Source organism: Salvelinus sp. IW2-2015, linkage group LG20, assembly GCF_002910315.2.
Source record: "Salvelinus sp. IW2-2015 linkage group LG20, ASM291031v2, whole genome shotgun sequence".
Taxonomy (NCBI): Eukaryota; Metazoa; Chordata; class Actinopteri; order Salmoniformes; family Salmonidae; genus Salvelinus; species Salvelinus sp. IW2-2015.
This window is the reverse complement of record NC_036860.1, coordinates 62658774-62685059: the sequence shown is the minus strand read 5'-3', so window position 1 is coordinate 62685059 and position 26286 is coordinate 62658774. Positions and strand designations below refer to the sequence as shown.

General features: G+C 44.4%; 1 protein-coding gene across 1 annotated transcript in view; it reads left to right on the top strand.

The window, feature by feature from the left end:
• Positions 1-26286, top strand: part of LOC111980880 (exosome RNA helicase MTR4) — a 61719-nt gene that overhangs the window by 11252 nt on the left and 24181 nt on the right. The window contains exons 9-16 of the mRNA XM_070449761.1: positions 4324-4482; positions 5591-5701; positions 5991-6092; positions 10567-10692; positions 22707-22857; positions 23414-23586; positions 23822-23890; positions 25573-25701. Coding sequence (XP_070305862.1) covers positions 4324-4482; positions 5591-5701; positions 5991-6092; positions 10567-10692; positions 22707-22857; positions 23414-23586; positions 23822-23890; positions 25573-25701 — 1020 coding nt within the window. The remainder of the gene's footprint in view (positions 1-4323; positions 4483-5590; positions 5702-5990; positions 6093-10566; positions 10693-22706; positions 22858-23413; positions 23587-23821; positions 23891-25572; positions 25702-26286) is intronic.

Sequence of the window (26286 nt, the reverse complement as noted above, 5' to 3'; positions counted from 1 at the left end):
GTGATGGACTCTGTGTGTGTGACTCTGTGTGTGTGATCTGTGTGTGTGACTCTGTGTGATGTGACTCTGTGTGATGGACTCTGTGTGATGGACTCTGTGTGAGTGACTCTGTGTGAGTGACTCTGATGTGAGTGACTCTGTGTGATGACTCTGTGTGAGTGACTCTGTGTGAGTGACTCTGTGTGTGTGACTCTGTGTGTGTGGACTTCTGTGTGATGGACTCTGTCTGTGTGTGTGTGACTCTGTGTGTGTGACTCTGTGGTGTGGACTCTGTGTGAGTGACTCTCTGTGTGATGTGACTCTGTGTGTGTGACTGTGTTGTGTGAGTGGACTCTGTGTGATGACTTGTGTGATGGACTCTGTGTGTGTGTGACTCTGTGTGTGTGACTCTGTGTGTGTGACTCTGTGTGTGTGGTGTGTGGACTCTGTGTGTGGACTCTGTGTGATGGACTCTGTGTTGATGACTCTGTGTGATGGATTGAGCGATGTGTGTGTGACTCTGTGTGTGTGACTCTGTGTGTGTGACTCTGTCGTGTGTGACTCTGTGTGTGTGACTCTGTGTGTGTGATCTTGTGTGACTCTGTGTGACTCTGTGTGTTGACTCTGTGTGAGTGACTCTGTGTGAGTGACTCTGTGTGGTGGACTCTGTTGTGAGTGACTCTGTGTGGTGGACTCTGTGTGTGTGACTTCTGTGTGTGTGACTCTGGTGTGTGACTCTGTGTGGAGTGACTCTGTGTGTGACTCTGTGTGTGTGACTCTGTGTGTGTGACTCTGGTGTGTGTGTGGACTCTGTGCTGTGCACTGTGTTGTGTGTGTGTGGACTCTGTGGTGACCTGGTGTGTGACTCTGTGTGTGTGTGACTCTGTGTGAGCGTGCATGTGTTGTTTGGGTGTTTTCTAAAGAGTTAACTTTGGGTCCAGTGCCAGAGAGTTGATGTACGCCCACAGGCTGCGGTGTGTGTTTGTTTGCTCGTTGGTGTCTGTCAGGCACTGACCTTACTCTGCAGTTGGGCTAGGACTCCAGGGAGCAGGCGGACCGTGACACTACCCCACTATGACCACTTACACCAATAACCTAAGGAACCATTACTCACGTCCAAAGCCAGAAAGATTCCAGCCCTGGTTACATTTTGTAAGCAGCCAGTTGGGTTCTGAAGGAGAGGAGAGGCGCACTCTCCCATACCGGGCACACACATGGGCCTGCCTACAGTCACCGTGGAGTGCAAATACAAGTCATGTATTTGAATATGAAAATGGCTGTGGGGTTCATATCTGCATGTATTTTATTCCTGTTTGCCTCAGCTCCTGGTCTGATCCATCAGACTGTCTATCACTGCATGTACTTTTACATAGTCTGCGCTGCAACATTGTTCTCAGACAAAACACTCACTACCTGCCCTGTCAGAGGGTCCTGTGTGGCTGTCTGTAGAGCGTGGCATTTGCAACGCCAGGGTTGTGGGTTTGATTTCTATGGGGCACCAGTACAAAATGTATGCACTCACTACTGTAGTGGCTCTGGATAGAGGTCTGCTAAATGACTCACTACTGTAAGTGGCTCTGGATAAGAGGGTCTGCTAAATGACTCACTACTGTAAGTGGCTCTGGATAAAGTCTGCTAAATAGACTCACTACTCTAGTGGTTCTGGATAAAAGTCTGCTAAATGACTCACTACTGTAGTGGCTCTGGATAAGAGTCTGCTAAATTACTCACTACTGTAGTGTTCTGGATAAGAGTCTGCTAAATTACTCACTACTGTAGTGGTTCTGGATAAGAGTCTGCTAAATTACTCACTACTGTAGTGGCTCTGGATAGAGCGTCTGCTAAATGACTCACTACTGTAGTGGATAAGAGTCTGCTAAGACTCACTACTGTAGTGGCTCTGGATAAGATGTCTGCTCAATGACTCACTACTGTTAGTGGTCTGGATAAGAGTGTCTGCTAAATTACTCACTACTGTAGTGGCTCTGGATAAGAGTGTCTGCTAAATACTCACTACTGTAGTGGCTCTGGATAAGAGTGTCTGCTCAATTACTCACTACTGTAGTGGCTCTGGATAAGAGTGTCTGCTAAATTACTCACTACTGTAGTGGCTCTGGATAAGAGTGCTGCTCAATGACTCACTACTGTTAGTGGCTCTGGATAAGAGTGTCTGCTCAATGACTCACTACTGTTAGTGGCTCTGGATAAGAGTGTCTGCTAAATTACTCACTACTGTAGTGGCTCTGGATAAGAGTGTCTGCTCAATGACTCACTACTGTAGTGGCTCTGGATAAGAGTGTCTGCTCAATTACTCACTACTGTTAGTGGCTCTGGATAGAGTGTCTGCTAAATTACTCACTACTGTAGTGGCTCTGGATAAGAGTGTCTGCTCAATGACTCACTACTGTAGTGGCTCTGGATAAGAGTGTCTGCTCAATTACTCACTACTTTAGTGGCTCTGGATAAGAGTGTCTGCTAAATTACTCACTACTGTAGTGCTCTGGATAAGAGTGTCTGCTAAATTACTCACTACTGTAGTGCTCTGGATAAGAGTCTGCTCAATGACTCACTACTGTAGTGGCTCTGGATAAGAGTGTCTGCTAAATTACTCACTACTGTAGTGGCTCTGGATAAGAGTGTCTGCTCAATGACTCACTACTGTTAGTGGCTCTGGATAAGAGTGTCTGCTAAATTACTCACTACTGTAGTGGCTCTGGATAAGAGTGTCTGCTCAATGACTCACTACTGTAGTGCTCTGGATAAGAGTGTCTGCTCAATTACTCACTACTGTAGTGGCTCTGAATAAGAGTGTCTGCTAAATTACTCACTACTGTAGTGGCTCTGGATAAGAGGGTCTGCTAAATGACTCACTACTGTAAGTGGCTCTGGATAAGAGGTCTGCTAAATGACTCACTACTGTAAGTGGCTCTGATAGGAGCGTCTGCTAAATGACTCACTACTGTAAGTGGCTCTGGATAAAAGTCTGCTAAATGACTCACTACTCTAGTGGTTCTGGATAAAGTCTGCTAAATGACTCACTACTGTAAGTGGCTCTGGATAAGAGGGTCTGCTAAATGACTCACTACTGTAGTGGATAAGAGTCTGCTAAATGACTCACTACTGTTAGTGGATAAGAGTCTGCTAAATGACTCACTACTGTAGTGCTCTGGATAAGAGTCTGCTAAATTACTCACTACTGTAGTGGTTCTGGATAAGAGTCTGCTAAATTACTCACTACTGTAGTGGTTCTGGATAAGAGTCTGCTAAATTACTCACTACTGTAGTGGCTCTGGATAAGAGCTGTCTGCTCAATGACTCACTACTGTTAGTGGCTCTGGATAAGAGGTCTGCTAAATGACTCACTACTGTTAGTGGCTCTGGATAAGAGTGTCTGCTCAATGACTCACTACTGTTAGTGGCTCTGGATAAGAGTGTCTGCTCAATGACTCACTACTGTTAGTGGCTCTGGATAAGAGTGTTCTGCTAAATTACTCACTACTGTAGTGGCTCTGGATAAGAGTGTCTGCTAAATTACTCACTACTGTAGTGGCTCTGGATAAGAGTGTCCTGCTCAAATGACTCACTTACTGTTAGTGGCTCTGGATAAGAGTGTCTGCTCAATGACTCACTACTGTTAGTGGCTCTGGATAAGAGTGTCTGCTAAATTACTCACTACTGTAGTGGCTCTGGATAAGAGTGTCTGCTCATGACTCACTACTTAGTGGCTCTGGATAAGAGTGTCTGCTCAATTACTCACTACTGTAGTGGCTCTGGATAGAGTGTCTGCTAAATTACTCACTACTGTAGTGGCTTGGATAAGAGTGTCTGCTCAATGACTCACTACTGTAGTGGCTCTGGATAAGAGTGTCTGCTAATTACTCACTACTGTAGTGGCTCTGGATAAGAGTGTCTGCTCAATTACTCACTACTGTTAGTGGCTCTGGATAAGAGTGTCTGCTAAATTACTCACTACTGTAGTGGCTCTGGATAAGAGTGTCTGCTCAATGACTCACTACTGTAGTGGCTCTGGATAAGAGTGTCTCTAATTACTCACTACTGTAGTGGCTCTGGAAAGAGTGTCTGCTAAATACTCACTACTGTAGTGGCTCTGGATAAGAGTAGTGTCTGCTAAATTACTCACTACTGTAGTGGCTCTGGATAAGAGTGTCTGCTCAATGACTCACTACTGTAGTGGCTCTGGATAAGAGTGTCTGCTCAATTACTCACTACTGTAGTGGCTCTGGATAAGAGTGTCTGCTAAATTACTCACTACTGTAGTGGCTCTGGATAAGAGTGTCTGCTCAATTGACTCATGTAAATGTAGAAGGCTATTGAGCTTTGGAGTGGTGGCGGAGGTGGCACTACACACGTCTGATGGTCAACCGTGTCAGTCAATATGCACATGTCCCATTTGTTTTTCCAGATGAGGAGAAGCAGCTTGTAGAGGAGGTGTTTAACAACGCTGTAGACTGTCTGTCTGACGATGACAAGAAGCTGCCTCAGGTGGGTCGGTTGATTTGAATATCATTAAATATATATATACACACACACACACTGAAAAAAGCCTGATTTGCTTGTTTGCCATACATGCTGTTCTCACTTAAATCAGTGATTTTGTTAGCCTTCTGGCGCCTTGTAAGCCATTTAAAACTTCCCCCATTTCCGTCAGCGACCACGCAGCCATTTCATGCACGCCACACAGCCATTTCATGCACGCCATACAAAGTCAATAGAGGCAGAAGAAATGTCTCCTTTTATGTTGAACTCCACTCTAATAAAGTCTGTGTGAATTGGGTCTCCTTGATGTGTGGTCATCCGTGGCTATTAGAACTCTAACACACGAGCCACAGCAAAGAGCAACGTGAAGAGCTTGTTCTGAAATGGTTCAGCTTGGTGACATGCTGAGATATTTTGGAGGTTCTGAAAGTGGATTCTTTATAAGAGGGAGCCTGTAAAAGTTTCCACCACTCTCTCTGTGGTTCGCGCTAGTGGTTTTGATTACAAACACACACAATATTTCCTTATTTCTCTATCCCTTTATACCGTTAGTTCAGGCTGTATAGGATTTGTTCTCCTGTGGTTGTTTCTGATTGTGTAGTTTTAGCAGGCAGCCTAGCGATTAAGACAATTGGGACAGTAACCGAAAGGTTGCTGGTTTGAATCCTTGATCCGACTAAGTTAACCTGTCAACGTAATCCCTTGAGCAAGGAACTTAACCCTAATTGTTCCTGTAAGTCGCTCTGGATAAGAGCATCTGCTGAGTGACAAATGTAAAATTCTACTGAGCGGTGGTCGTTGGTTTATAGTGTAGTAGAGCTGTCAGAAGGCTGCTGCATTTTGAAGGCTGGCTCAGGGGGTCTGTTAATGGTCACAACCATGTGTGTGGCTCTGCTAGGGTCAGAGGAGGACAGAGTATTTATATTCTTCAGATGGATGGCTGGCTTAAGCTAGTGTGAACAGTAAAACAAAGAATGTTTTACATTTTGATCTGACATCGTTGTATGGCTTCACTGATTTCTAGATTGTCCTGTCTTTGACATATGTTAGTGTGTMTTTAACAGGAAACGTGTTATATTAATCAAATGACTGATTATTATTGCTGTGTTTCCAGGTAGAGAATGTTCTACCACTACTGAAGAGAGGTATAGGGATTCACCACGGGGGACTGCTCCCCATCCTGAAGGAAACCATTGAGATCCTCTTCTCTGAGGGGCTAATTAAGGTAGGCCTTGCCGGTCTGGAACTTACCTGGATCTCACTTCAAATTATACAGAACGTTGTCATTCACTAGAACCCTTTTCACGCCATCACTCCCACCCCAAACATACTGTGCTGGCTTGGATATTGTCATTTCCAGCACGGTTCCAGCAACTATTATGGATCCAACCAGACTAGCACAGTACACCTCGGCTAATCTCAGCTCAATAGGGTGAAAAGGCTATAGCCATTTCTGTGTGTTTTAAATTGGAGTGAGTTTGCTAAATGTGATGTTGTTGATCCTCTCTCCTCAGGCGTTGTTTGCCACAGAGACCTTTGCCATGGGCATCAACATGCCTGCCCGCACCGTCCTGTTCACCAGCGCACGCAAGTTTGACGGCAAAGACTTCCGATGGGTAACACACCTTTTAATGAGCCAGGCTCCTGCTGGGTAACAAACCTTTTGATGAGCAAAGGCTCCCGCTGGGTAACACTCGTTTTGATGAGCCTGGCTCCCGCTGGGTAACACTCGTTTTGATGAGCCTGGCTCCCGCTGGGTAACACTCGTTTTATGAAGCCTTGGCTTCCCGCTGAGTAACACTCGTTTTGATGAGCCTGGCTCCCGCTGGGTAACACTCATTTTGATCAGCCTGGCTCCCGCTGGGTAACACTCGTTTGTTGAGCCTGGCTCCCACAGACCTGTGATTGTAACACGTTGGTAAAGACAGGGTCACTGCATTATGTTAGTGACTGACTGTGTCCTCATGGGGACGTTTTTCTTCATTGTAAGTTTCATCACTCCCTGGAATGATTAATAGCCTTAATTAGGTTCAACTCAATACCCACGTGTCTGTGGGTAATTTCTGCTATGTTGCAACCAGATTGACGGATGAGCCCAGGGTTAACTTCATGTAGTGCAGCGCTCTTCTCTCTTAACAGGTCATATTGAGGGTTCATCATTTCCGTTGTGTGTGTGCATTGACGCCTTTATAAGGCCACGGAGGGAGCACAGAGGGAGCTGGGAGTCTCTGGCGTAAGATAAACAGCCACGTTTTGTTTATGTGAGGAGTTGGGGGGCCACGGGGCCGGCCGTGAATCAAGCTGTTGGGAATGAAAGGGCCAGATCATTACACCTCTGGCTCGGAGAGGGATGGGGGGAGAGAGGGAGAAAGGATGAGGAGAGAGGGAAAGGGAAGCGGCTGTCCAAGAGGCTTGCAAAGAACATCTGGTGTGGTTAAACTGGTGCCAGAACACCACGCATGCAGTCAAGGCTTCCCTTCTCCTCCCCTCTTCTCTCCTTCCCTCCCTCAGTAACAAAACAGAGAGCAGAAATCCAGGGCCTCTTCGTGGGGTGACTGCCCTCTCTTATCTCGCTCCATATGCTCATCTTTCTCCATCCCTCCTTCCTTCCCTTCCCCCTCAGAGATTTATGAGGAGAGGACCGTCCAGAGCCAGTCTTATAATCAGGACCTTATGATGTAGAGCACCAAAAATGCCCAAGAGATTATGATTGAATCTGCATGACGAAGGTATCAACAGAGCTGTTCGTGTTAGTTTCGTGGCAGAGAATGTTTATACAGTTAGAGATGAAAGAAAATCTGTTGATTAGCCTAATCAGGGCCATGTGTGTCATGCAGCGTTAGTAAAGCAGAGGGTTTTAAAGCCAAGGGGCAAATCAAGGCCTTCCAGCTCTCCTCCATGTTAATGTTCTGAAGAGGTGTTGCAACGCCAGGGTAAAGTTTAAAGTTTTACTAGTCGTATGTATGGGATACACATGGTATACACCGTCCAACGAAATGCTTACTTGCAGGTTCCTCCTCGACAATGCAACAACAATAAAAGTGAAGAATATGATCATAAAGTAAATGGCTCAGTAGAATATAATAAACATTTTAGCATAAGTATCAAATCAAGTTTTATTAGTCACATGGGTGCCGAATACAACAGGTGTAGAGTTTACAGTGAAATGCTTACTTACAAGCCCATAACCAACAATGCAGTAAAAAAAATAATATAAGAATAAGAAATAAAAGTAACAAGTAATTAAAGAGCAGACGTAAAATAACAATAACGAGACTATATACAGGGGGTACTGGTACAGAGTCAATGTGCGGGGGCACCGGTTAGTTGAGGTAATATGTACATGTAGGTGGCGTTATTAAAGTGACTATGCATAGATGATAACAGAGTAGCAGCGGTGTAAGGGGGGGTATGCAAATAATCTGGGTAGCCATTTGATTAGACATTGAGGAGTCTTATGGCTTGGGGGTAGAAGCTGTTTAGAAGCCTCTTGGACCTAGACTTGGCACTCCGGTACCGCTTGCTGTGCGGTAGCAGAGAGAAAAGTCTATGACTAGGGTGGCTGGAATCTTCGACAACTTTTAGGGCCTTCCTCTGACACCGCCTGGTATAGAGGTCCTGGATGGCAGGAAGCTTGGCCCCAGTGATGTACTGGGCCCTACGCACTACTCTCTGTAGTGCCTTGCGGTCAGAGGCCGAGCAATTGCCATACCAGGCAGTGATGCAACCAGTCAAGATGCTCGCGATGGTGCAGCTGTAGAACCTTTTGAGGATCTGAGGACCCATGCCAAATCTTTTCAGTCTCCTGAGGGGGAATAGGTTTTGTCGTGCCCTCTTCACGACTGTCTTGGTGTGCTTGGACTATGTTAGTTTGTTGGTGATGTGGACACCAATGAACTTGAAGCTCTGATCCTGCTCCACTACAGCCCCGTCGATGAGAATGGGGGCACAGGGACTATTTTGGTCTGCTTAAAACTTGTTGGTATTACAGACTTAGACAGGGAGAGGTTGAAAATGTCAGTGAAGACACTTGCCAGTTGGTCAGCGCATGCTCGCAGTACACGTCCTGGTAATCTGTCTGGCCCTGCGGCCTTGTGAATGTTGATCTGTTTAAAGGTCTTACATCGGCTGTGGAGAGCGTGATCACACAGGCTTCCGGCAACAGCTGGTGCATCTCATGCATGTTTGTGTTATTTGCCTCGAAGCGAGCATAGAAGTAGTTTAGCTTGTCTGGTAGGCTCGTGTCACTGGGCAGCTCTCGGCTGTGCTTTTCTTTGTAGTCTGTAATGGTTTGCAAGCCCTGCCACATCCGACGAGCGTCAGAGCCGGTGTAGTACGATTCGATCTTAGTCCTGTATTGACGCTTTCCCTATTTGATGGTTCGTCGGAAGGCATAGCGGGATTTCTTATTAGCTCCCGGGTTAGAGTCCCACTCTTTGAAAGCGGCAGCTCTAGCCTTTAGCTCAGTGCGATATTGCCTGTAATTCATTGCTTCTGGTTGGCGTATGTACGGTCGGTCACTGTGGGGACAACGTCGTCGATGTACTTATTGACGAAGCCAATGACTGATGTGGTGTACTCCTCAATTCCATCGGCGGAATCCCGGAACATATTCCAGTCTGTGCTAGCAAAACAGTCCTGTAGCTTAGCGTCTGCTTCATCTGACCACTTTTTATTGATTGAGTCACTGGTGCTTCCTGCTTTAATTTTTGCTTGTATGCAGGAATCAGGAGGATAGAATTATGGTCAGATTTGCCAAATGGATGGCGAGGGAGAGCTTTGTATACGTCTCTGTGTGTGGAGTAAAGGTGGTCTACAGTTTTTTTCTCTCTCTGGTTGCACATTTAACATGCTAATTGAAATTTGGTAAGACAGATTTAATGTTCCCTGCATTCAAGTCCCCGGCTACAAGGAGTGGCGTCTCTGGGTGAGCGTTTTCCTATTTGCTTATGGCAGAATACAGCTCATTCAGTGCGGTCTTTGTGCCAGCATCAGTCTGTGGTGATATATTGACACCTACGAAAAATACAGATGATTAACTCTCTTGGTAGATAGTGTGGTCTACAGCTTATCATGAGTTACTCTACCTCAGGTGAGCAAAACCTTGAGACTTCCTTAGATATTGTGCACCAGCTGTTATTTACAAAAATACATAGTCCGCCGCGCCTTGTCTTACCAGACTCCGCTGTTCTATCCTGCTGATACAGGGTATAACAAGCCAGCTGTATGTTGATAATGTCGTCGTTTAGCCACGACTCAGTGAAGCATAACATTTTACAGTTTTGAATGACCCGTTGGTTGTTTAATCTTCCTCGTAGGTCATCGATTTTATTTTCCAAAGATTGCACGTCTGCTAGCAGAATGGAAGCAAGTGGGACTTTATTCGATCGCGTACGAGTTCTCAGAAGGCAGCCCTCCTTCTGGCCCCTTTTTCTCTGCCTTGTCTTCATACAAATGACGGGGATCTGGGCCTGTTCCCAGGAAAGCAGTATATCATACACATCAGGCTCGTCGGAGTTGTTAAAGGGAAAAAAGGATTCTGCCAGTCCGTGGTGCGTAATCGCTGTTCTGATTTCCTCAAGTTATTTTCTGTCATATGAGACCGTAGCAGCAACATTATGTACAAAATATATATWTTTTTAATAATTTACAAACAACGCAAAGAAACAAAGAAAAAAAACAATTGGTTAGGGATATGTAAAACGTCAGCCTTGTTCTCCGGCGCCATCTTTATAATACAAGAATTACAATTTATAATATTTACACATGTTTGGGGGATTGGCCGCAAGTAGTGTAAATGTTGCATAAAAAAACCCAATCTACCTTCAGGAGCATACTCCAGCTGACTGTTCGAGCTCCTAATTGGTTCAGAAAAAAGTATTTGAACATGTACATGTAGACCTCTAAAAGAATCCTTCCCATGACATTCTGTACACATTGGTTTGAATGACTAGAAACTGAAATAGTTTTCCTTGTTTCATTGGTCCTACACGTTTATTCTGCTCTACATTACATCTTTGTGTGAATGTTGACGTGCTGTGTGTGTGTGACCATATTAATGAGTTGTGCGCCTCTCTCTCTCTCTGTTAGATCACGTCTGGTGAGTACATCCAGATGTCTGGCCGAGCTGGCAGGAGAGGGATGGACGAGAGAGGCATTGTCATCTTCATGGTGGATGAGAAGATGAGCCCTGCAGTGGGGAAACAGCTGCTCAAGGTACTACTGACTCCACAGACTGCATACTGGGGCTTTTAAATAACAGCCGTGTGTGTCTGTGGAACATATTCTTAGAGATGAATGATTAATCATCATAGTTTATCTCCATGTGTATACTTTGTGTCAATACACACACGAACCATTGGGATGCCTAAAGTGTTGGCATTGATATCTTCTTTAGAAGTTATACAGTGTATGTACTAAGACATGTGTTATGAGTCCCTGTAGACTTTGGCCAGTTGTAAAACCCGTTCAGCACCAGACCAGTAACTCTTGGAAYGTTGCAATAATCCTAACCCCTGTTGGGATGATGTCAAAATGGTTCTCGTGCCAACACAGCTCCCCGAGTGTTCTCAAAACGACTCAATTTCTCCCCTCCACACGCTGTCCAAGTGACATACAGACTCTGCGAATGATTGCAATGAGGGGGTTGGGGAGATTAAGGGATTTACAATCACAACCTGAGCCAAGACCCTCATATCCTCCTGAGCTGCAGTGGGAGAGTGAGTCAGTCGTTTTAGGGTTGTCTACTGGGTCATAGAGCTCCTTCCCGGCCCTCGGGTCGTTTACGAACACGCTCCACAGCCGAACACACACAGGCGTGTGCAGAAAAACACTTCTCTGAACCGTTAGCAACTTCCTGACCCACGGGTCATTTACAAACTCACTCAGCTGTAGCCAAACACTTCTCCTAAACTTTAGGGAGCCATAATCAGGTACCTAAGGACTCTTGGTATGATTAACTGACTTACACGTTCAAACCTCAACCCCCTTCCTGATCCATTTTTGGAGTTCTGTAGAAGTTTTGCATAGGGAGTCATGATATGACCAGGGACGTCTGGAGCCTTGGTTTGATTAACAGGCTTGCAGGCCTCAAACTCCAAACCTTAAACCTCTTTCTCTCCATTTAGGGGTCCTGTCGTGTTAAAGTTGTCTCTGGGATAACAGTCAGTCCTCCATGTCTCTGCTCTGGTACCTTGGGTTGTTGGTCCTGGGTTGAGATCCATTTAGGCTTGCACAACTGGGTCTTTAATGGGCCAAGGGGCGGTTTAACACATGACAGATTAATGGCAGGGAGTGAGATGTCTCATTTTAAATGATTATCTGGCCCCGCTGGAGATCTCATTTCTCTTCTGACTATTCTGTTGTAATCGCTCACTAAGACTTTCGATTGCGCAAGAAAGTATCTGCGAAACTCAAACTGCCCTTGGCTTTGTTGACGAGTGGTCTCAAAACAGTTGAAACGATAACGAAGTGGATTCCCCGCCACTGTTTCGGTAAAAAGCTGATGGATGGGGATGGAGAAATGTAACCACTCATAAATTCATAAAGCTATGGATGCGTGTTTTTCAGGCTATATTTGKTTTGTTTACATGTACATTGTTTACTAACATTGGAGTAAAACRAGCTTATATTTTGGGTTCTGATGGAGTGTGGCAGCTCATGAGGCATTTAGAAGTTATGTTCTAAAAGAATCAATGGGTATATATCATTAATTTAGAACTCTGGAAATGGATGTAGCAACTGCTKATTGCCCCTTTAAGTCCCTCACCAACAGCTGGTATTGATTTCAATGGGAGGGTCAAACTCCATGTTCGTGTTTCATTCTCTCACCACAGGAGTTGTCAGAGTAAGACGTGATGACAATGTTTAACTGATTCAAGATCTGTTCAGTTTAAACTGTACCATGAGATGCTCAGCTCTCCTTATGACATGCATTGATTYGGGGTTGTAGTCAAACCCTTCATTTCAATTCAGTCAGTTGATCTGAAATTCCGATGTTCCTCATTGAACAGCATGACTTAGTCTTCTGTACCGTATGTTCACCGAGTTACTCATTTTTCCTTATGACAGTATGTCTACTGAATGACCATATTCTTAGGACTGGGTGATATGGCCTAGAAATCATATAAGATTATTTTCAAACTTATGGGTGATTCACAATATACACTGCATTCGGAAAGAATTCAGACCCCTTGACTTTTCCACAATTTGTTACTTTACAGCCTTCTAAAATAGATTTATCTCACCAATCTATACACAMTACCCTATATAATGACAAAGCAAAACAGGTTTCATACATTTTTACAAATGTATAAAAAAAACATGTACTGAAATATAACATTTACATAAGTATTCAGCACTCAGTACTTTGTTGAAGCACCTTTGGCAGCGATTACAGCCTTGAGTCTTCTGGGTATGACGCTTCAAGCTTGGCACACCTGTATTTGGGGAGTTTCTCCCATTCTTCTCTGCAGATCCTCTCAAGCTCTGTCAGGTTAGATGGGGAGCGTCGCTGCACAGCTATTTTCAGCTCTCTCGAGATGTTCGATCGGGTTCAAGTCTGGGCTCTGGCTGGGCCTCTCAAGGACATTCAGAGACTTGTTCCAAAGCCACTCCTGTGTTGTCTTGGTTGTGTGCTTAGGATCCTGAGTGCTCTGGAGCAGGTTTTCATCAAGGATCTCTCAGTACTTTTCTGTGTTCATCTTTCCCCTGCCGCTGAAAAACAATCCCAAAGCATGATGCTGCCACCACCGTGCTTCACTGTAGGGATGGGGCCAGGTTTCCTCCAGAGCGTCCTTTAGGTGCCTTTTGGCAAACTCCAAGCAGGCTGTCATGTGCCTTTTTACTGAGGAGTGGCTTCTGTCTGGCCACTCCACCATAAAGGCCTGATTGGTGGAGTGCTGCGGAGATGGTTGTCCTTTTGGAAGGTTCTCTCATCTCCACAGTGGAGCTCTGTCAGTGACATCTGGTTCTTGGTCCCCTCCCTGATCAAGGCCCTTCTCCCCCCGATTGCTCAGTTAGGCSGGGCCGCCAGCTTTAAGTCTTGGTGGTTCCAAACTTCTTCCATTTGCGATTGATGGAGGCCACTGTGTTCTTGTGGATCTTCAATGCTGCAGACATTGTTTTGTTACCTTTCCCCAGATCTGTGCCTTGACACAATCCTGTCTCGGACCTCTACGTACAATTCCTTCGACATCATGGCTTTGTTTTTGCTCTGACATGCACTGTCAACTGTGGGACCTTTTTATATAAACAGGTGTGTGCCTTTCCAAATCATGTCCAATGAATTGAATTTACCACAGGTGGACTCCAAGTTGTAGAAACATCTCAAGGATGATCAATGGAAACAGGATGTACCAGAGCTCAATTTCGAATCTCATAGTAAAAGGTCTGAAATACTTATGTAAAATAAGTTATTTGTTTATTTTTTAAATGTGCAAAAATTCTAACCTGTTTTCGCTTTGTCGTTATGGGGTATTGTGTGTAGATTGATGAGGGGGAAAAAACATATTTAATCCATTTTAGAATAAGGCTGTAAGGTAACATGTGGGGAAGGGGTCTGAATACTTTCTGAATGCGCTGTAGATACAAAAGTATGTGGACACGCCTTCAAATGGGTGGATTCAGCTTCTTCAGCAACACCCGTTGCTGACAGGTGTATAAAATCGAGCACACAGCCACGCAATCTCCATATACAAACTTTGGTAGGAGGATGGCCTTACTGAAAAGCTCAGTGACTTTCAATGTGGCACTGTCATAGGATGCCACCTTTCCAACAAGTCACTTCGTCAAATTTCTGCAATCCTAGAGCTGCCCTGGTCAACTGTATGTGCTGTTATTGGGAAAGTGGAAATGTTTAGGAGCAACAACATATCAGCCGCGAGGTGGTAAGCAACATAAGCTCACAGAATGGGACCACCGAGTGCTGAAACACGTAGTGCATAAAAATCGCCTGTCTTCGGTTGCAACCCTCGTTACCAAGTTCCAAACTGCCTTTCGAAGCAATGTCAGCACGAGAGCTGTTCGTCGGTAGCTTGATGAAATGGGTTTCCATGGCCGAGCAGCCTCACACAAGCCTAAGATCACCATGCGCAATGCCAAGCGTCGGCTTGTGTGGTGTGAAGCTCTGTGCCATTGGACTCTGGAGCAGTGGAAACGCTTTCTCTGGAGTGATGAATCACACTTCACCATCTGGCAGTCTGACGGACGAAACCGCGTGTGGCCGTTGCCAGGAGAACGCTATCTGCCTGACTGCATCGTGCCAACTAAAGTTTGGAGGAGGAGGAATAATTGTCTGGGGCTGTTTTCCATTGTTCGGGCTAGGCMCCTTAGTTCCAGGGAAGGGCAATCTTAATGCTACAGCATACAATGACATTCTAGGCTATTCTGTGCTTCCTACTCTGTGGCAACAATTTGGGGAAAGCCCTTTCCTGTTTCAGCATGACAGTGCTCCCGTACACAAGGCGAGGTCCAACTGGTTCGTCAATTTTTAAACATGTGTCTTTAAGCTCACTGTTTGATGAATTAAGACACAAATGACTCGAGGGAGCCAGAGATCAGTAAAAAAAACTATACATGTCCCGACCATTCTCCTCCTGCCCCGCTGGCTTTCCCAGATTCTGCCRTTACTCTCCTGAAGTTGCCAGTAATAGGCTACACAAGGAATCGGGAAACTGTCATGTGGAATGCCAATTTATCTTACCATTTTTACCGATGTGCGTGCAAATTATGGTTTTCAAATGCACATTTTCATTTAATTTATAATACCGTCTTATCTTAAAATCATTGTCATGAGGTTAATGGAAATTCTATCCAAATCTAAATGAAAATGATACAATCTTWAAAGTTAATTCTATTGCCATTGCCAGCTATGCAAAAATAGCCTACATAAAGCCAACAAATAACTGCAGCCTGTGGGTAGAAAATATCCTGATTTAAAAAAAAATACATGTCTTTATAAATCACATTGGCTACACATGGCCTGCCTGTCTGCAACAAACATGAAATATTGTATCAACTATTAATTTCGGTCCAGCACTAGCAAATTTGCAACATTGTGTAAAATATTCTGGGCCTTCAGTTTCCAGCACCAGTGAGCTCGGAACAGACACAGTTGTAGGCTATTTGTGCAAGGGATAAGAAGCAGTGCTTGACTTGGGCAGGAGCTCACCAGAGCTGAATACCAACACCACCTCAAATGTTCTACTGCTTGAGCTCCTGTTCCTTTTATTGAAGCTCCTGCACCTAAATATAAACCGTACCAGCACCCGAAATGAGTACCGCAATCTTTCAGTCCAAGCCGAGCACTGATAAAATAGGCCCACCTGATGACTTCTTATGGCGTTTTAACTGGATCAGAGCGTAACATTTTTCCCTTTCACCCTGAGTGGTTATTGAAAGGCAGAGGGCTGGATAGATGTTTTCAAATACATTCAGGAACTATTATCATTCTCAATGGATGTAAAAACAGACTTTGTTTGCTTGCTGTTTGAGTTGAAGAAAACATTACTTTGAGAAGCTCCACAGCTCATTAGTGGTTGTGGTTTAAGCCAATCAGAAATACTATCAGATCCCTATATTTACATGCAGGCCTACTTCTAAGCGTAATCAGGTGCCTACTTCTAAGCGTAACCATACTCATCGTTGTGCAAAAAAATGTATCCACTCCGACAATGAGAAGGGTAAAAGGAATTATATTGAATGCGTTAACAGAAATGACCGTAACCAAGAAAAYATCAATTAAAAGAATGAATATTACTGTACTTCCGGTGATATATGTAATGGGGAATTGATATACAGTAACAATCAAACGCAAACAATTCACACAACAATGAAGTTATGAAACAATGAATGTACACACATTGTTAGAGGAGAGTACATTCCTAGAGAGAAGTGCATTGTGTATCTGTGCACATGATCAATCCGACGTCAGCATTTACTGTGATATAGCCAACAATACTGAATGAACACTTTTATTTTAACTTAATATAATACATCAATAAAATCAATTTAGCCTCAAATAAATAATGAAACATGTTCAATTTGGTTTAAATAATGCAAAAACAAAGTGTTGGAGAAGAAAGTAAAAGTGCAATATGTGCCATGTAAAAAAAGCTAACATTTAAGTTCCTTGCTCAGAACGTGAGAACATATGAAAGCTGGTGGTTCCTTTTAACATGAGTCTTCAATATTCCCAGGTAAGAAGTTTTAGGTTGTAGTTATTATAGGAATTATAGGACTATTTTTCTCTATACCATTTGTATTTCATATACCTTTGACTATTGGATGTTCTTATAGGCCCTATAGTATTGCCAGTGTAAAAGTATAGCTTCCATCCCTCTCCTTGCCCCTACCTGGGCTCGAACCAGGAACACATCGACAACAGCCACCCTCGAAGCATCGTTACCCATCGCTCCACAAAAGCCGCGTCCCTTGCAGAGCAAGGGGAACAACTACTTCAAGGTCTCAGAGCAAGTGATGTCACCGATTTGAAATGCTATTAGAGCGCACCCCGCTAACTAGCTAGCCATTTCACATCGGTTACACCAGCCTAATCTCGGGAGTTGATCGGCTTGAAGTCATAAACAGCTCAATGCTTGAAGCACAGCGAAGAGCTGCTGGCAAACGCACGAAAGTGCTGTTTGAATGAATGCTTACGAGCCTGCTCCTGCTTACCACCGCTCAGTCAGACTGCTCTATCAAATCATAGACTTAATTATAACATAACACACAGAAATATGAGCCTTAGTTTCCAGATTTGACGATAATAATGACCTATCATTTCGAAAACAAAACGTTTATTCTTTCAGTGAAATACGGAACCGTTCTGTATTTTATCTAACGGGTGGCATCCCTAAGTCTAAATATTGCTGTTACGTTGCACAACCTWAAATGTTATGTCATAATTATGTACAATTCTGGCAAATTTATTACGGTCTTTGTTAGGATTAAATGGTCTTCACACAGTTCGCAACGAGCCAGGCGGCCCAAACTGCTGCATATACCCTGACTGCTTGCACGGAACGCAAGAGAAGTGACACAATTTCCCTTGTTATAAGAAATTCATGTTAGCAGGCAATATTAACAAAATATGCAGGTTTAAAAATATATACTTGTGTATTGATTTTAAAGAAAGGCATTGATGTTTATGGTTAGGTACACATTGGTGCAACGACAGTGCTTTTTTCGCGAATGCGCTTGTTAAATAATCACCCGTTGGCGAAGTAGGCTGTGATTCGATGAGAAATTAACAGCACTGCATCGATTATATGCATAGCAGACAAGCTAATAAACTAGTAATATCATCAACCATGTGGTAGTTATCTAGTGATTATGTTAAGATTGATTGTTTTTTATAAGATAAGTTTAATGCTAGCTAGCAACTTACCTTGGCTTCTTGCGGCTCTCGCGTAACAGGTAGTCAGCCTGCCACGCAGTCTCCTCGTGGAGTGCAATGTAATCGGCCACAATCGGTGTCCAAAAATGCAGATTACCATTGTTATTGAAACGGCCCTAATTAATTGGCCATTACGATTAATCGTTTGACCTCTAATGTTAACATTAGAAGCATCCTCCCTAAGTTTGTTTTATGAACTGCTTTAGCACACTGCCAATCCGGATGTCTTAGCCGTGTCTGAATCCTGGTTTAGGAAGACCACCAAAAACCCTGAAATTTCCATCCCTAACTATAACATTTTCCGACAAGATACAACTGTCAAAGGGGGCGGAGTTGCAATCTACTACAGAGATGGCCTGCAGAGTTCTGTCTTACTATCCAGGTCTGTACCCAAACAATTTGAGCTTCTACTTCTAAAAATCCACCTTTCCAGAAACAAGTCTCACCGTTGTCGCTTGCTAAGACCACCCTCTGCCCCCAGCTGTGCCCTGGACACCATATGTGAATTATTTGCCCCCCCCATCTATCTTCAGAGCTCGTGCTGCTAGGTGACCTAAACTGGACATGCTTAACACCCGGCCATCCTACAATCTAAGCTTGATGCCTCAATCTCACACAAATTATCAATGAACCTACCAGGTACACCTCCAAATCCGTAAACACGGGCACCCTCATAGATATCATCCTAACCAACTTTCCCTCCAAATACACCTCTGCTGTCTTCAACCAAGATCTCAGCGATCACTGCCTCATTGCCTGCATCCGTAATGGGTCTGCGGTCAAACGACCACCCTCATCACTGTCAAACGCTCACTAAAACACTTCAGGGTCAGGCCTTTCTAATCGACCTGGCCCGTGTATCCTGGAAGGATATTGACCCTCATCCCATCAGTTTGAAGATGCCTTGTTTTCTTTAAGTGCCTTCCTTCACCATCTTAAATAAGCATGCCCCATTTATAAAAATCAGGAACAGATGTATAGCCCTTGGTTCACCCAGACCTGACGCCCTTGACCAGCACAAAAACATCCTGTGGCGTACTGCACTAGCATCAAATATCCCCTGTGATATGCAACTTTTCAGGGACGTTAGGAAACCAATATACACAGGCAGTTAGGAAACAGCTAAGGCTAGCTTTTTCAAACAGAAATTTGCAATCCTGTAGCACAAACTCAAAAAAGTTCTGGACACTGTAAAGTCCATGAGAGATAAGAACACCTCCTCCCAGCTGCCCACTACACTGGGCTAGGAAACACTGGCACCACCAATAAATCCATGATAATTGAGAATTTCAAAAAGCGTTTTTCCTCGGCCGTTCATGCTTTCTACCTGGCTACCCCTACCCGGTCAACAGCCTGCACCCCCCCCCCCCCCCACAGCAACTTCCCCCAAGCCTCCCCAATTCTCCTTCACCCAAATCCAGATAGCTGATGTTCTGAAAGAGCTGCAAAATCTGGACCCCTACAAAATCACCTGGGCTAGACAATCTAGAGCCTCTCTTTCTAAATTGATCTGCCGAAATTGTTGCAACCCCTATTACTAGCCTGTTCAACCTCTCTTTCGTATCATCTGGGATCCCCAAAGATTGGAAAGCTTCCGCAGTCAGCCCCCTCTTCAAAGGGGGAGACACTCTAGACCCAAACTGTTACAGACCTATATCTATTCTACCCTGCCTTTCTAAGGTCTTCGAAAGCCAAGTTAACAAACAGATCACCGACCATTTTGAATCCCACTGTACCTTCTCCGCTGTGCAATCTGGTTTCCGAGCTGGTCATGGGTGCACCTCAGCCACGCGCAAGGTCCTAAACCATATCATAACTGCCATCGATAGGAGACAATACTGTGCAGCCATATTCATCGACCTTGCCAAGGCTTTCGACTCTGTCAATCACCTCATTCTTATTGGCGGACTCAACAGCCTTGGTTTCTCAAATGACTGCCTCGTCTGGTTCACCAACTACTTCTCTGATGGAGTTCAGTGCGTCAAATTGGAGAGCCTGTTGTCCGGACCTCTGGCAGTCTCTATGGGGGTGCCACAGGGTTCAATCCTCGGGCTCACTCTCTTCTCTGTATACATCAATGATGTCGCTCTTGCTGCTGGTGCTTCTCTGATCTACCTCTACGCAGACGACACCATTCTGTATACATCTGGCCCTTCTTTGGACACTGTGCTAACTAACCTCCAGACGAGCTTCAATGCCATACAACTCTCCTTCCGTGGCCTCCAACTGCTCTTAAATGCAAGTAAAAACAAAATGCATCCTCTTCATTCGATCGCTGCCCGCACCTGCCCGCCCGTTCAGCATCACTACTCTGGACGGTTCTGACTTAGAATATGTGGACAACTACACGTACCAAGGTGTCTGGTTAGACTGTAAACTTTCCAGACCCACATTAAGCATCTCCAATCCAAGATTAAGTCTAGAATTGGCTTCCTATTTTGCAAAAAGCAACCTTCACTCATGCTGGCAATCATACCCTCGTAAAACTGACTATCCTACCGATCCTTGACTTTGGCGATGTCATTTACAAAATAGCCTCCAACACTCAGCAAATTGGATGCAGTCTATCACAGTGCCATCCGTTTTGTCACCAAAGCCCCATATACTACCCACCACTGCGACCTGTATGCTCTCGTTGGCTGGCCCTCGCTTCATACTCGTCGCCAAACCCACTGGCTCCAGGCCATCTACAAGTCTTTGCTAGGTAAAACCCTGCCTTATCTCAGTTCACTGGTCACCATAGCAGTACCCACCCGCAGCACGTGCTCCAGCAGGTATATTTCACTGGTCACCCCCAAAGCCAATTCCTCCTTTGGCTGCCTTTCCTTCCAGTTCTCTGCTGCCAATGACTGGAACGAACTGCAAAAATCACATCTCCCTCACTAACTTCAAGCACCAGCTGTCAGAGCAGCTCACAGATCATTGCACCTGTACGTAGCCTATCTGTAAATAGCCCATCCAACTACCTCATCCCCATACTGTATTTATTTATTTTGCAACCCAGTATCTACTTGCACGTTCATCTTCTGCACATCTATCGCTCCTGTGTTTAATTACTATATCGTAATTACCTCGCCACTATGGCCTATTTATTGCCTTACCTCCCTTATCTTACCTCATTTGCACACACTGTATATAGACTTTTTTTCCTACTGTATTATTGACTGTATGTTTGTTTATTCCATGTGTAACTGTTGTTGTATGTGTCGAACTGCTTTGCTTCATCTTGGCCAGGTCGCAGTTGTAAATGAGAACTTGTTCTCAATTAGCCTACCTGGTTAAATAAAAAATCAACATTTGAACACCTTTGGGATGAATTGGAGTGCAGAATGCAAGCCAGGCCTAATTGCCCAACATTAGCGCCCGACCTCACTAATRCTCTTGTGRCTGAATGGAAGCAATTCCCGCAGCAATGTTTCAATATCAAGTGGAAAGCCTTCCCAGAAGAGTGGAGGCTGTTATTGCAGCAAAGGGGGGACCAACTCCAAATGAATGTCAATGATTTTAGAATGTTCGATGCGCAGGTGTCCACACACTTTTGGCCATATAGTGTATATCTCATGTACAATCTTTTTTAGGCTAAATATAAGCCCCACTAAGAATATTATTTAATCAAATAGTTTAACCTGCTTTTTTGTTTAAGTCTGTCAATGAAAATACTTCTTGAAGCAGGCGTTATAGAAAAATGAACACAGGTCTCATACACAATCTCTCAAGCACAAGTCCACGTGCTAGTGAGTAGCCAGCTAATCTTTATACTTATACTTTATACTTATACTAAGTTTAGCCTACTTTGATCTATTTACTTGCGAACAAGGCAGAACAGTTGAATTATGAACACAGCCGTCTCAACCATTTGAACAGCATGCTAGTCTGTCCAATTTGTTCAGATGTTGAAATAAATGACCTACCTCATTTTTCAGAATGAGAACAAGTTACCAATTCCTTATATAATTGTTTTATGCTTATTACACTTTTATAGAACAGACTAGACAGCTAGTAAAAGTCTTTGGCTAAAAAGCTGCTAGCGGTACTGCAACCTGAGCATTCATTTTCCAGAATCAATGTTCATTGATACTTTCGTTTTAGTAGTGTCTGTTCTGCGCACAATTTGAGTAGTTCACACAAAAAGGGTGTAGATAGAAAGGGTAACTTCTCTATTACAGTGTAATGTCTCAATGTGTTTGTGTCCATATGACCCATTCTGTTGGACCAAACCTCCAAATGCAAATAGCGAGTTGAAACCGCTTGACCGAGAGGAAGAAGTGATCTCTCAACTTTTGTTGTTGTGAGTGGCAGGGGGAGCGGCTTGGTGTGTGTGTGTGTAAACAGAGGAAGAGGCGAAGCGGGAGTTTTCACTCTCGCCAGAATCTGTCCCAAATAAGCCCAATGCCTTTCTATGGGCTTATTTTGGACCTAAGTTTGTCGCCTGCCTTTCAGCCTTTGGGACAAAAACTCCCATTATTAGGGTGGAAACATGAGCATCTCGTCATTATATTCAGATCTCTGGTATAAATGAGAAGGTGCACAGAAGGTGCACAGAAGGTGCACAGAAGGTGCACAGAAGGTGCACAGAAGGTGCGAAGGAGACGAGACCAAAAAGACAACATGGGAACAAGCGGACATAAACGAAAAATACAAAAAAACATTGTTTCTTGCCATGAAGGAATCTGGAAATTCGCACAAAAAAACATACATTCGACTTAATCTAATTAATTTGATGTATCGCTCAGTCAACTTCCTCTCCTGTTCCACCTCACCTACAACATGGTCCTCAACCTGCTGAATAGCGACCAGTCTAACCTTCCTCTCTCTCTCCTCCCRCTCTCCACAGGGCTCAGCTGACCCTCTCAACAGTGCATTCCACCTCACYTACAACATGGTTCTCAACCTGTTGCGAGTGGAGGAGATCAACCCGGAGTACATGCTGGAGAAGTCTTTCTACCAGTTTCAGCACTACAGGGCTGTGCCCGGCGTTGTAGAGAGTGAGTGCAGACAACTTCTCAAGTCTAGTCCTATATGTAATTCTCGGATCCTCTTTAATAGGAATTCCCCTGCCAGTGGTGCTTTATTCAAATGAATTTACCAAGTTGATTCAATGTTCTGTTGATTTGGTCTGGCTAAGTATAGCATAAGTAAAGTTTTGTAAATGCATGTTTTATCTTTGAGCATCTGAACTCTATACACTGAGTGTACAAAACATAAACACCTGCTCTTTCCATGATGTAGACTGACCAGGTGAACCCAGGTGATAGCTATGGTCCCTTACTGATGTCACTTAGGGCTGCGCGGTATACCGTATTTTACGAAATACCGGTATTGATGCACTGACCGTCAAGCAAGCATCTCAATAGTAGCAAGGTGTTCTTAATGTTTTGTACACTGTACATGGCAACATCAGGTGCTATTTCTGTGTCGTTTGACCACCGCTGTGGACAATGTGTTAGGTTTGCTATGATCACCTTAGAATTAGAATAGAGTACGAGAATCCCCATTCTAGTTTTTCTCTGGGTATGATTGAACTCTGTTTTAACTCCACAGAGATGGGGAAGCTGGAGAAGATGTAYAACGCCATAGAGATCCCCAACGAGGAGAGTGTGGTCACTTACTATAAGATCCGCCAGCAGCTGGCTAAACTGGGCAAAGAGATCGAAGAGTTTGTCCACAAACCCAAGTACTGCCTTCCTTTCCTCCAGCCTGGTAGACTGGTCAAGGTTAGAAACAAATAGCACTCATACCACAGCCAACACCACCAACTGAAATACTTACTATATAGCACAACCACACAGACAAAATGTGCTCCACCATTTCCCATCTACTTTGTCTTTATGTTCTGTTTAATAAGGCTTCCGCAAATAGGAAACATAGCAAAACTAAGTTAAGATAAGGAACTATTATGGTTATTGCTAAACATACAGATGTGCCTATTGCGTTGACCCTTTTTTACAGGTCAAAAACGAAGATGTTGACTTTGGATGGGGCGTGGTCGTTAATTTCTCAAAGAAGTCAAACGTCAAGGTAATATGGATAAATTCTGCAAAAAAATAGACTTTCTCGCTTTATTCAGCACACTTAACATGTGTAAATATTTGTATGTACATAACAAGATTCAACAACTGAGACATAAACTTAGACATAAACTGAACAAGTTCCACAGACATATGACTGACAGTAATGGAATAATGTGTCCCTGAACAAAGGGGGGGGTCAAAATCAAAAGTAACAATCAGTATCTGGTGTGGCCACCAGCTGCATTAAGTACTGCAGTGCATCTCCTTCTCATGGACTGCACCAGATTTGCCTGTTCTTGCTGTGAGATGTTACCCCACTCTTCCACCAAGGTACCTGCAAGATCCCAGACATTTCTGGGGGCAATGGCCCTAGCCCCTCACCCTCCGATCCAACAGGTCCCAGACGTGCTCAATGGGATTGAGATTCGGGCTCTTCGCTGGCCATGGCAGAACACTGACATTCCTGTCTTGCAGGAAATCACGCACAGAATGAGCAGTATGGCTGGTGGCTTTGTCATGCTGGAGGGTCATGTCAGGATGAGCCTGCGTGAAGGGTACCACATGAGGGAGGAGCATGTCTTCCCTGTAACGCACAGCGTTGAGATTGCCTGGCATGACAACCAGCTCAGTCCGATGATGCTGTGACACACCGCCCCAGACCATGACGGACCCTCCACCTCCAAATTGATCCCGCTCCAGAGTACAGGCCTCGGTGTAACGCTCATTCCTTCGACGATAAATGTGAATCCGACCATCACCCCTGGTGACAAAACTGGACAAAACTGCGACTCGTCAGTGAAGAGCACTTTTTGCCAGTCCTGTCTGTTCCAGCGACGGTGGGTTTGGGCCCATAAGCGACGTTGTTGCCGGGGATGTCTGGTGAGGACCTGCCTTACAACAGGCTTACAAGCCCTCAGTCCAGCCTCTCTCAGCCTACTGAGCACAGTCTGAGCAGTGATGGAGGGATTGTGCATTCCTGGTGTAACTCGGGCAGTTGTTGTTGCCATCCTGTACCTGTCCCGCAGGTGTGATGTTCGGATGTACCGTTCCTGTGCAGGTGTTGTTACACGTGGTCTGCCGCTGCGAGGACGATCAGCTGTCCGTCCTGTCTCTCTGTAGCGCTGTCTTAGGTGTCTCACAGTACGGACATCGCAATTTATTGCACTGGCCACATCTGCATTCCTCATGCTTCCTTGCAGCATGCCTAAGGCACGTTCACGCAGATGAGCAGGGACCCTGGGCATCTTTCTTTTGGTGTTTTTCAGAGTCAGTAGAAAGGCCTMTTTAGTGTCCTAAGTTTTCAGAACTGTGACCTTAATTGCCTTCCGTCTGTAAGCTGTTAGTGTCTTAACAACTGTTCCACAGGTGCATGTTCATTAATTGTGTATGRTTCRTTGAACAAGCATGGGAAACAGTGTTCAAMCCCTTTACAATGAAGRTCTGTGAAGTTATTTGGATTTTTACGARTTATCTTTKAAAGACAGGGTCCTRAAAAAGGGACGTTTCTTTTTTTGCTGAGTTTATGTTGAATGTTATCAGAAAGTATCTTTGAAAACATAACATTTAGTATTTAAAGTAACTACAAAGTAGATATAGTTTATCGCTTGTGTTTTGGCCTTTGTGTAATGTACGTGTTGTCCTTCAGCTTAATGTCGTGCCCATGTTGAGTATGTATGTTTCCTTCTCCAGGCCARTACAGGTGATGCAGACCCTCTGTACGTGGTGGAGGTGCTGGTCCACTGTAGTCAGGAGAGTGTGAAGAATGCAGCTACAGAGGCTGCTAAACCTGCTGCCACTGGGGAGAAGGGTGAAATGCAGGTGTGCATATGATGGGAAACGCCATGGCTCTGTCAGAAGTGGCACCCTATTCCCTAGTCTAGTGCACTWCATTTGACCCTGTAYGACCTCACACAGGGTCAGAGACCCAATAGTTGAGAAATAGTCAATGTGTATGCATTGCTGTGACGACTGGACACTGTATACTCCTAGTTTGGTGGTCAGCAGTAGGATGGAATCCAACATGAATGTATTCTAGAATRTACACCACACACAATTATTATGGGAGGGGTTACTGTCCTTGAGACTGAAGGAAATCAAACATGGCCAAGGCGTTAGTGGTCAAACTGCTGCTGGGCTGTGTCCTMGAGAGCTTCCCTTCAACTTAAAGCAACAACCACACAATTAAATGGACATTTTTTGTCTATATTGCATCTCTATGGCATCATCTTTAGATTTTAAGAGAAATTTTCTAAAATGGTATCTAATTTACCGCCATCTAAGACGTTCCTTCATTCTCACATTGAAACATACCATACTGGTGTGGTTGGGAAAGATGCTCCTCGTTCAAAACATTTGGTTTGTTAACCTTCCATGTAATATAAACACCTTCCAAAGTCTTAGATC